The 12,994-nt window shown below is 38.2% G+C and overlaps 1 protein-coding gene across 1 annotated transcript in view; it reads right to left on the bottom strand.

Moving 5' to 3' along the window:
* The window catches only part of LOC146009248 (alpha-2-macroglobulin-like), a 108,384-nt gene that overhangs the window by 7,036 nt on the left and 88,354 nt on the right, over positions 1-12,994 (bottom strand). Inside the window, exons 30-31 of the mRNA XM_083149415.1 lie at positions 1,801-2,016; positions 187-314 (exon numbers count right to left, since the gene is read on the bottom strand). Of these exons, the coding sequence (XP_083005541.1) occupies positions 187-314; positions 1,801-2,016 (344 nt within the window). The remainder of the gene's footprint in view (positions 1-186; positions 315-1,800; positions 2,017-12,994) is intronic.

Below are 12,994 nucleotides of genomic sequence, written 5' to 3'. Positions count from 1 at the left end.
TCAGTGGAGTGTTGGGAACGAAATTTTGACTGAAGCGGGTCTAATAGGGTGTGAGAGTTAAGAAAGTGTGTGAGGCGAGACTAGACAAGTCTCTCGAGTAGCTTGGAGAGGCATGGAAGCTGAGAGATAGGACAGTAGTTAGGGTCAGAGAATAGTATAATAAATACAGAAGTATAAAGTACTCACGAAGCATTGATAAGAATTTCAAACTTTGTCACTTGATCCTTCAGACAATCTCTTCTTGTAAATGATTTCACAGTTAATAAGAAGGTGGCATCTCGTTTGGGTGGAGGGACGTTGTATCTCAGGACTGTCTGTTGGTTAAGGACAAATACCCAGAAAAATGCAGATAAGAATGCAGGTATTGGGGTAAATTTACTGAGATGGGAATGCTATTGAACATGGGATCAGATTATACTTCTTATTTATTTAGCACCTTCTAAAAGATAGATAGAATCTGATTGGTTGCTATGGGCAACATCCCATCTTCAATAGAACGCCCATCTTTGAAAATGTAACTCAATTTGCATGTGACAGTACATAGAACACCTGAAGTAGCTGTTATCTATTCTAAATGTGTCTCATAAATATGTGTGTCCACAGCATAAACATGACCACAAACAAACTACTATCATACTATATGCAAATTAGGCCATGCCCCCATTTTCATCCGCGAATAGATGCTGTGCGCATGCGCACAGCGTCTATTCTGTCAGATTGGGGGTGACTCCCAACTGCCCCCCCCTGCAGCGGGGCACTGCCGGCCGTAGGAGGGTCGTGGGAACGTACCCAAAAACCGGTACATTTCTGCATTTAGCGGGACAGTTGGGAGGTATGTATAGAGGCAATAATAATTATGGACCCTTTAAATAATCAATATTCCCCTTAAGCTTCATACACCCTACTGTATGCGATAAAGGCAGACAACAATATTTAAAAAAAAATTCCTTGAATGAATGATATACAGTAGTGCATACACACTGAGGGATGTCAATGATAAAGACTTTCTTTCCCACTGACCATCTTCTTTTATGAAAAATGTATCCTTATCTTTATCGTCCAAAAACACTGAACAATGCGCACCTAGTCATAAACGACATACTGTGGGTAAAATTTGACTGTATGTACAGATGCGAAAGAGGGTTGATAACAACCCTCAGGAGCGCGCATCATTACAGTATGTCATACACACAGAATATGCATGATAATATCTTTAACGATATCAGTGGCGTAACTTAAATTTGTGCGCCCCCCCGTCCAAAAAAAAAGTTTAACGCCCCCCTCACCACTGACAGGACCACTGTCATCGCCAGGGCTAATGCTGCTCCACTGCCGGCCCGCCGGGACCAGCAGATCTACCTGTCTGCGGTCCTGGCGCTCTCCTCCTGATACAATGAAAAAATGTCCCTTGCAAAATGGCCCCCGCCTCCTCTACCATCCTCAATAACTGTCTGCTGTGAGGGAGCAGTCATTTTGTAAGGGGCATTTATAATGGCAATAGGAGGAGCGCTGGGACCATCACCACAGACAGGAAGATCTGCTGGTCCTGGGGGTCCCGCAGCAGAGCAGTAACAGACCCAGCAACGGTGGTGTTCCCATTAGCGGAGCAGCAATAGCCCCTGTATACCACCGGCACCCAAACTTACCAAGCGCCTCCAAGCCACCACCGAGCATGCAGAGTTATTATTACACCACTGAACAATATCATTATCATACATATCATCTGCCTTTATTGCATAGTGTGTACAGGGCTTAAGGGTCTAATAGTTAGAAGAATACTGACAGAATATAACCACTGACCTGCACATAGACACAACCACCCCCAGTGGATGTCACCGTGTACTCTCCGGGGATATTTGGCAGTGACGCTCTCTGCAGCAGCAGCCGGTTATTGTTGTCCACATGGAACTGCTGCTGAAAGCCAGTCTTAGAACTGACAGTCACCGTCACATCCCCCTTATCATTGAATGTGAATCCTGCATACGTGGCTAAGGCCTGAATGGCCACAACAGTGTCCTGTGAACAAAAAAAGGCTGTAACAGTCAAAAACACATATTATAAGAACATTGTATTCAATGTTTACAGTGGCGTAACTATAGCCACGCAGCCCCCGCAGTTGTGGGGAGGCGTTGAGAAGGTGTGGGCGCGGGGGGGGGGGGGGGAATTGCGGGGCTATAGGTAGCTGCTGCCGCCTGCCGCCGGCTATTCTGTCTTGCCGGTCCCGGCTCTCCCGGCTCCTGCTGCTTATAAAAAAAAGTGACATTCGGAAAATGGCTGCCCCATATGAAAGACAGTTTTTGAGGATGGTAGAGGAGGCGGCGGCCTCCTTTAGCAACCTTAAAAACGGTCTGCAGCATGGGGGCAGCCATTTTCTGAATGTCACTTTTTTCTATAAGCAGCAGGAGCCGGGAGAGACGGGACCCCCAAGACAGATGCTGCAGGAACATGCAGGCAGGATCATTGAGGACAAGTCCCACCCTTGTCTTATTGTATGGTCTAATGTAATATAATGTATTGTCACAGCGAGCGGTAGATATCGGAAACAAATTCCTGTGTATTATGCACCTTGCATTGAAACACCTGGCAATAAACTGATTCTGATTCTGAATGTTATTCATAATGTCATCCAGTGTCCCTAGTTGGTTTCAGCTCATCTCAGATCGAGAGAATCACCAGTACTTGCAAAGAATCTTCTATAGGACGATATAATATAAAGAAATTGGCGCACAATATATTAACAACATTCAGGAATAAGATCATGTGTTAGACCAGGTGCAGAAAAAAAACATGTTTTGATGATGGAGAATTAGTGGCTGGTGGGGGATGAATGCAAATCTATTCTGCCTTGATAACTCTCCCCCATTGAGCACAGATGAGCGTATGCAGGTACAGGCAGAACTCAGCTGCACCTCTACTTGAGACTGAAGGGCGGAACTCAGTGGCAACAGCTGTTCCTGTGCAGGAGAAGTTACTGGATGGTGGGAGGTTGGAACTATGGGCTATGTGTATGTGCAGATACACCTGTTGTCTGACAGATATCTAGTAATGGGGATAGGGCTAATTCACATATGCACTGATATTGATTATGGGGTTTATACCAAGTATTTAATTAGGTGGTGGTGAAATGAAAATAGAGGAATATCCATAACAAATAAGATATGTACTAAGCCTTCTAGACAATGATGCAGTTGACCATAGCAAAAAAAAAAGCTTTAAGATAGAATTTTTGAAGTACATATTGTAAAATGTCAAAATAAGCTAAATACTTGCTCTGAGCAACTTCTCCACCCTTTAGAAGGCTTGATACATGTCCCTCTAAGATCTATGCAGAAGCTAATGTGGTTGACTAATGTTCCAGCCTGATTCTGTCTCCTACTAAACTGGGACCTCATCTTACTGACATGCCTTGTCCACCATACAAATTATACTAGGATTCATCTTCCGAAAGAGAGGAGTCCTCCAAATATGGATGTCCCAAATCCAAATATGGATGACAGACAGGACATAGTAGCGCCCTCCTATCCATAAATGAAAAATATGTTTCCATAGAGCAGGGTGACATTGTCTGCTGGTGATGGGACCACAAAACAACACGTACTAAGGAGTCCTATCTTTTTAAAGGGTGCCATATTCCGAGGATGAGCCACACTCATCTCCCGCAGCTTAGGGGTTTAACTCAGTAAGGTTCTCTTGTAATAGCTCAGAGCACGAATCCCACTGCTTTGCAAGAAAACATTCATATGGTATATTCCGACATGCAGCGACTTAGCAACAGGCTGGTAATGAGGGGGGGGGTTATGTTAATGATATTTGTTAAAACAGAAATATCGCATCAATAATTCTATACTTTTGTTATACTCTGTTTTCTCAAATATTGTTATTTATTGCTGCAGGTGGCATTAGCTTGTTGCACAAGGTACTAGCCACGGCGTATGAGGCCTACCCTTTGCGCTAAGCAGCAGGTGTTTGTTAGAAGCAGCAGCCATTTTGTTAGATCATGACTTGCATAATAACATTATAAAATGGCTGATCATTCAGAACAGTGCTGTAAAAGTGATTTCTTATAGAGAATTGTTTTTGGTTTTAGAAGCTTAAGAATGTGATGTTGACAGTATAATGGAGCAAGGACAGAAAGCTAGTCTCCACAAACATCAACTATATGGGAACAAGGCCACACATGTGTAGACCCCCAAGGCCACTGAAGTTGGGTGTTGGGTTAATTATGACATCATGATTGAAAGCAGAGCTTTCCAATAAGACTGAATGCTTATGAGTAATTAATTAATTAATGTGATTAAGGTTTAAATATCAGAGTTAGAGAAGGAGGAGGAAGGCAGTTGAGGAAGAACAAGCAAGCACGGGGGGGGGGGGGGGCTGGAGGTAATTATGAAGGAGGTTTAATCATGGCTGATCACTGTCCTTGAAAGGTGTCCATTTTGATTTGATTTAGAATTACTGTTTAAGTATTAGCTAATCAATTTTATGTTTCTTGTGTTAGTCTGCATTTGCAAATACCTGTAATGAAGCTATTTTTCAAGTAAAGCATTATCATACATTTTATAACAAGGTTGTGTGGGTGTGCAATCATTTCAGCGTTGCCGTTATATTTAAAGGTAATAAAGTAAATATATACAGGTTTGGGTTATCAATCATATCTAATCTTATCAATCAAATCTTTGCGTTATCAGTTGGAGGCCCCAGCGAGATTCACTGATGTTGGTGTCCACATTTTATCAGTAATTGAGAAAATCAAAGTTTGAAAAAAAATAAAAAAATTAAAATATTGGCTATTTAAAAAAAAAATGTGTGCAGAAAAAATTGTAAAGTCGGTGCATTTTTGTACCCTTATCTTTCTTCAAATCTCTGTTAAGTGTGGTAATCCAAAATTACTTGAAACAACTTCGCTCTTTAATTATAAAACAAATAGATCGTAATTTAAGGCATGGAAAGACAATGCTGCATTTTGCAGACTGTCAGCTTACTAAACCCCCCCGCATCGCCCATTTCTTCTCTGTGTCAGAGAAAAGATAAGGAGGGCTAGAAACTTGGCAAGAAGTTTTAAACAACCTTGTTTGAATTAGGAAGAATGTTTCTTTCGTTTATTTGCAAAGCGTGCAGACTATAGCAAGCATATTGATTTAAAGGTTATGCTGGCAATGATTTTCTACTTTAAAAAAAAAAATCTTTAAATAACAGTATTTTTGGTTTGTTTTTATTTTTTGACCGCGGTTGGATTGTTTGGTGTATATTGTCTGCTGAGGATATTGCTGAAGTAACTAATCTGTTGCGGTTGTTTTGATAATTAGAGTTTCTTTGTTTGTCCAATCTATAAATTTTAAAGAAGTTGCTTATATTTGTTGTAGGTTTTCCCGTGCTTATAATTTGGTGATTAGAGATAGGAGGTTGTGCATTTACATTTCTTTCTGGTTGACTGGCCAGCAACATGTGGAAGAAATCGAATGCATGATTTATCCATAATCTGTATTGTTTGGAAACCCCCGGATTGTCTACTGTATATGGTTTATATAAGAAAATGTTAATAAATAATTAAGTATACGTTGCATTGTTAGAGCTAGCAAGCAGTCTGATTACAATAACAGTTTGAGCTAATTTCTTTATATCCATAGACAGACTTCCGTTAAAATACAGAGTTTAAAGGAGTAGACGCTAATATTGAAAGCCAAGTAACAGTTCATTTTTACCACCAGAATAAATAAAGTTAATTGGAATATTGTTTATAGCAAAGAAAGTAAGATCGAGTTTATCTCATTGTAAAGTTTTTTTGGTCTCCTGTCTTGCGGAGATGAAGTCCGTAATGTAGGATTGATGTTTTTCTGCTATGGGTTTTTTATTTAATTTTTGGGGTTTATTAAACAAAGCAGCTGCGAGTTGGAAACTCTAAAGTGATGGATTCAGTTGATGTAATGCGAGATAAGGAGTTGTCCATGTTAGGTAAAGAAACAGGAAATGATCATGTGAATTCAATGTTTTTTTCATTTAATGAGTAATACATTTTGGATAAGAAAAGTGATATATATCGATGAGATATAAGTCTAATATAACATCTATTCTTAAAGGTTCATATTGATATATTAGACCATGTTTTCTGTTGGCAATTTCTGTTGCCTATTTGCTTGATCTGGATACATATATTGAATCAGATATACCTTGAGTAATGCGCAGATAAGTCCTGGGTTTTATTTTTATTCTCATGAATGGAAGGGAATCATTGATAACTGACTCAAGGCTGTGGGGTTTTCTTTAAGCCAATTTTTGTTTTGTTTTTGATTTGTGTTAATTTAATTTTGTTTGTTTTAAAAGGGGGAGGGTACTAAATTGATAGAGTATCTTAAGGGGTTAATACTTTGGCCACAGTTAGCTAGATAACCAAGGGAGATAGTGATCTAAGCGTGTAATGATCGCTTAGACAATGTGCAGATATGATAACAGACTGACATATTGCATATAATTCTTTTTTAACAAGTTGATTTTGTCCTGTGAGAGTGCTGACCGGTAGCGAGATTCACAGGGGGTATCTGCCACCTACATGCAAGGTAGAATATACTGAGAAAAAAGGGTGGGGGTGGGACACGTGACTACTGATAACAGAGGACAGTAGATGAAACACCATACTGATAACAGAGACAGTAGGTGGCCCACTATACTGATAACAGAGGACAGTATGTGGAAGGCGTAGGTGTGATAACAGTGACAGACACATAACGCAAGGTTAGGTTTTTGGGGGACATTTTTCATTTATTTTATTTACATTTTTGTCTTTGAAAGAGGTAACACTGTTTTAAGCATTTGTATGGGATCACAGAAAGGTCTCTGAGTATGTGACTGGTGTGAGCAAGTGAGAAGGAATAGAAAATACTATGCTGGTCATAGTTAGTTGGAATTGGCGATGATGATGCACCTGCGAGGTAATGATTATTTGATGAGAGTGAACGGGCAATGGTCTGGTGACAGGTGGTGAAAGCTTCAAGAATTGAGATAGTATATCCCACTAACCCACATATGTTTGGAAAGATTGTACTGTCCCACTGAGGGGTTAATTCTGTTCAGTGAGAAGTGAGGAGAGGTGATATCTGTTTTAGAGCCCTAGGGAAGAAAAAGAAAAATGGGGAAAAAAAGAATAATTTTGAAATTTTTGTTTATTTTTGAAAAAACAGAAGGGAAGAAGTTTTATTCAGTGATGAGGTGAGAGTAACATCATAAATAACTCTGTAGGAGATTAAAGGCAGGAAATGGTTAATGAGATTGATAAGAGAGTAAAGTTTTATTCCTAAATGATGTGAAATATCCAAGGAGTGTTACAGAACTGTTTTCCATAACAAGGACATTTAAACAATTATGTGTTGAAAGATCTTAGAATTGAAGATATTGTTTACCCTTTTGAAAAGGCACAATGAATAGATTAAAGTTATTGCAATGTTCTGTATGGGACAGTGATCAGCCATACCCAAGGATGACCTCCAGCCCCCTCCCCTTTGCTTCTCTCATGTGATAATGTTGTTTTATCAACATCTGTTTAAAAACTGCCATTTTTTTTTCCAAATGACAAATGCTAATATGATGTCTGAGCTTAATAATGCTATTGCTTTTGCTTGTTTTATTTAAATTAAATCCCAGCCAATAGAGGTGTGACCATTCCAGAGAAAATATTAATTTACAAATTGATGCATTTAATTTTGCACAGAAAAAGCAAATGTTTTAAAAAATATTATTATTATTATTATTATTATTATTATTATTATTATTACTACTGAGCCACTAGAAATTCTTTAGAAAATAATATTGAGTCTGCAGGTACCTCTGCAGAATCCTTATTAAAGCCCTTATTGAAAAATACAGATTTTTATAATGATTATTATAAGATGCATATTGAGTTGCATTTTTATGCCCACTGATGTATCTGATTGCATGTTGCCACTTTACTAGATCCAATGGTCATGCATATGAGCCCACAAATAAGGAATGGAGGTCACAATTAGGCGCAGCACTACTGGGTACTGCTACTAGTAATCGCATTTACTGCACAACTAATCATGATATTCTCTCAAATATTTTTAATGATTTAATGATTATTTTTTTCTCAGAGTGGTTTGGAAGAAATTGTGTATTATTAACAGGAATCCATGAGACACTGCTGTCAGAAGGCAATAACCGATATGAGGACCCTCACGGGGTTAGAGGATACGAGTGATGCTCATAGGGCATTAAGCAATTAGTATTTTGATGAGTTTTTCATTACTAATCATGTCACAAGTTTCAAAACCTCTATGGACCACAAGAAATAGTTTTTTTTCCAGATTTTACAACAAAGCATATTATCTAATACCCATAGTATTTGCAACACTCCGTTATTGCAGGTTATCTGCCCAATGTGATTATTCTTATTATTTTTTTAGTGTAAATCAATTCACTTTACAGTTATGAAAGTATTACAGTCATCTAATCATTTATGATCTGCATATCTCTTACTATCAAATAGCAGATAGTCAGGACTTACTACATTTATTTACAGCACAGTCCAATATACGTTCACTCAATTAAGCCAAAGTTTTATGGACAGCCCCACTATGTCCCACAATGAGTTGCATGATTCCTACCACAATGCTGATTCAATATGTTTATGATCTAATGAAGTGCTTAAATTCTTTACAGGATTCTCTTACTGACACCTTTTCTATTACTACTACTAAATCTAACTGACACAGAGCTGACAGAGTACAATATACTGACATAATTGCTTCATTTGAGGCTCTGATACACGCACTGACAGAAACCACAGCACTGGATATATCAGATTTATCATATACCTGTCTTTACTGTAATGAACAACAAGCAGCGGCCTTGGGAGTTTGAACACATATACATGGGGGTTCACATAGACCCATCAGGTGCAACAGTTGCACACTTGACCGAGTGGCATCTGCTTTACCAACATGTTTAAGGACTGTGGCGGCTGCTGCAGCCCTTGTATAGAAATTACAGGACACCACACACTATGTGTCTCTAATACTACATCTTTTCTAATGAACTCCTCACGGACAAGACACGTTTCCTTCTGCTCCCAGCGCCACATGACCTGACCATTGTCAGGTGTGGTACGCTAAATCCTGCTACTCTGCTACCTGGTGGGACCCTGGAGTCCCAGAGGATGGATGAGAGGCAGGATTTAGAACATGATTGTGAGGAATATTTAAAGCAAAATTTCTCCAATTAGACCTGATATCTCTGACACGCCACTGCCATCTACAAAGATTGTAGTTGACTCAGGATGGCCATATACGGGATATGCGGTAGTATTGGATTTAGAGATCCTCATTTTCCATCGTGATTTTGCTATGATATAATACGCTAATATCACAGCAAGTAAAGGAGCTCATTGAGGCTGTGCAACTCTCTGCAAAGGCAGTAGTTGTTAAGTGTCAAGCTCACATGTTATAAAGTGATCTTGTTTCACTTAGTAACAAAAACAGGATGACCACTGTTGTGAATCACACCACTATACAATTTAATGTTTTTACAATTTACCAGCAGAAGCTCATAAAACATCAAGAGTTGTGTATTTAAAAGGAATGTGCCAGTGGATGATGAATGGATGCAGTGAAAAGGCTTATGGCCTATGTAAAGATGGTGGGGGCAGATCAGTAGCTCCCCAAACCCCTCCTCCTGGCATATACAGAAGCTGCCCATGGGATGACCCATGTAAAGAGAGAGAGGGCATGTATGTTGATTTCATCTTATGCAGAAATGGAGTCCCAAACTCATCTGCAGAAGAATGAACTCAGGAAAATTATTCCTATAGAACCATCTCACATCCCTCCTACCACTGGTCCATTCCTAAGGTTAAAAATAAATGTATTACATTTACATGCATATAAAATTGTCATTATATTTAAATGGTATCTGATGTGTTATCTTGATTATAAGGAACATCCCAGCTGTCCCATGTACAGCATCCTTTACAGCAAATAAATTTATTGAGAAATTTGTGTTCAGATATGTTATCCCATAAGGCATATGGTATTAAAAAATCATAGAGGTACATATTTGACAGGAAAGGTATTCTAAGGAATAAGTCAATATATGGGTATGAAAATTTGGTTGCACTCACCACACACTAAAAGGTTTTAGTCAAAATTAACAGTTAACAAATGCACATTGAGAACACATTATTTAGGGTGGGTGTGGAAATTACCATGAGTTGACTTGAAGTTTTGTTTTCGGTTTTGTATAACATTCACACTACTCCTCAGCAGCCACTGAACCTGTCCCCTTATAAGATCATTATTTTAATTTATATATATAAAAAAAAATATTTTTGGGAGACCAGCAAACCCTATTCAACATCCAGCAGCAGACTTGTCACTCTAATTCTCACATCATCTAAAGACTTTACCAGAAAAGCAAACAAGCTTATGAAGGGATGTTGTTATAAGGTCCAGCCTGGAGACTATGCAATGGTGAGAAAATTCTTACAATTAAATGTCTCGTAGATCAAAGGCAAGACCCGTCCCTGTGAAACAAACCAATTGAATTAATGCGTCTAACTGCAAGAAGGTTTCCGACCCGGTGGTGATATCAGTTGAAGGAAAAAGATACTGATGCAGATATATATTGTGACTTTGATTCTAACTTAATAAACTTATCTGATGATGGGCCTGTCCAGGGCCCCCACACAGACCAAGACAATGTCCACGGAATCGGGGGGCATCCTTAGTGGTGTCCCTGCGGGTTGTGGGCAAGAAGAGGTCCACGGAATCGGGGGATACCCTTAGTGGTGTCCCTGCGGGTTGTGGACAAGGTGTAAAACAATGATTCCCATGAGTGACCAAGTTTCCCATACACTAACTAACTGAAGAAGTAATTTTTGTTTTTTTAAGTTTTCATCTTTTTATAGTGAATGAGGGTTACCAGGGATTGGTTGCTGGCAAGGACAGTGTGTATAGTTATCAAAGAGGTATTACTAGAGTCATGGTGGTGTATTCTACTTCTGCTTTTAATTTTAATCCCACAAGTATAATCATAACAGACACACATATACATCATACTACTGATGCTCCCAGGTTTCGGTATGCATCAGAGGATGGGAAAATAAAATAAAAAATACTGATGGCCAATATGTTAAACTAATTAGAAGGTTTAAAATAAATATATGAGTAATAACATAAAAGTAACTGAGAACTCCCACACCAGAACCATTGATAGAATACATCTAGTGAGGTATCAATAAAGAAGAGGCATTCTGAGTAAGGATGGTAACAATGGTGCAAACATAATATCTATATGCAAACTGACATTTCTTCTTTAAGACGCTCATCATGAGCTGATAGAAAGAACAATAAGGTAAACTGATTGTTGGTTAGATTGTCATCTACGGTATCACTCCGGTAATGTTGGGTTAATGGCTACTTATAAATTGCAGTCAAATCAAACAACACTTAATTTTCTATGTAGGATTTACACAAGTGAATCTTATAAGGTTACTGACTCTCCCTAGGTTTAAAATTGGTAAAGAGTGTAATAACAGGAGATATTTTGGAGTACAACAAAACATGTAGTTATGTGACAGAGTTGGGTGTGCTAGTATAAAATCTAGATAAAAAAAAAAGGTACTCATTGAATTGTTTCTTAAGATGTTTTCTCAAACATACTGTCTCATAAGCCATGGGCATTACCGCAAGGATTATAAGGTTTCTAAATGGTTACAAACAAGATTTATTGTAATAAAATTTACTTTTACTAATTAATACAGTGGTGATTCAACATGAAGATTTGAAAGTAACACATGGTATATTAAAGAAACACACTTATTTACATTATCCCAAGTTTATAAAATTGTATTGGAATTTGTGAATATAATTAAAATATGGTACAAGCATCACAAATATTAAACTGATGGTGACGTTAAAAGGAAAGTTGAATTAAATTATTTGGGTTGAAAATTTTTTTTAGTTTATTGAACAGGTGTGAGTGATGTGATTCCCTACAGTTGGTTTTTTTTGGTTGAACCCCAATAACTGGTTCGCATAAGTCAATGTTATATATGCTTTAAGAAGTTTAATGTTTTTGCCAAGATAATATTATTGATTTTTCTGTATACTAGTGAAATGCTTCAAGAAGGTTTTCCGATGTATTAAGAGAGAAACAAATGATGCGTTTTGCAAGAGATATGAACTTTCTTTGGAGATTTCAAAGTTCAGAGGATGGACTGTTAAAACAGAAATAACGCATCAATAATTCTATACTTTTGTTATACTCTGTTTTCTCAAATATTGTTATTTATTGCTGCAGGTGACGTTAGCTTGTTGCACAAGGTACTAGCCACGGCGTATGAGGCCTACCCTTTGCGCTAAGCAGCAGGTGTTTGTTAGAAGCAGCAGCCATTTTGTTGAATCATGACTTGCATAATAACATTATAAAATGGCTGATCATTCAGAACAGTGCTGTAAAAGTGATTTCTTATAGAGAATTGTTTTTGGTTTTAGAAGCTTAAGAATGTGATGTTGACAGTATAATGGAGCAAGGACAGAAAGCTAGTCTCCACAAACATCAACTATATGGGAACAAGGCCACACATGCGTAGACCCCCAAGGCCACTGAAGTTGGGTGTTGGGTTAATTATGACATCATGATTGAAAGCAGAGCTTTCCAATAAGACTCAATGCTTATGAGTAATTAATTAATTAATTAATTAATGTGATTAAGGTTTAAATATCAGAGTTAGAGAAGGAGGAGGAAGGCAGTTGAGGAAGAACGAGCAAGCACGGGGGGGGGGGGGGGGGCTGGAGGTAATTATGAAGAAGGTTTAATCATGGCTGATCACTGTCCTTGAAAGGTGTCCATTTTGATTTGATTTAGAATTACTGTTTAAGTATTAGCTAATCAATTTTATGTTTCTTGTGTTAGTCTGCATTTGCAAATACCTGTAATGAAGCTATTTTTCAAGTAAAGCATTATCATACATTTTATAACAAGGTTG

The sequence above is a fragment of the Crinia signifera genome, chromosome 6 (assembly GCF_055691185.1).
Source record: "Crinia signifera chromosome 6, ASM5569118v1, whole genome shotgun sequence".
In the NCBI taxonomy this organism is placed as follows: Eukaryota; Metazoa; Chordata; class Amphibia; order Anura; family Myobatrachidae; genus Crinia; species Crinia signifera.
This window is presented reverse-complemented; position numbering and strand designations above follow the sequence as displayed.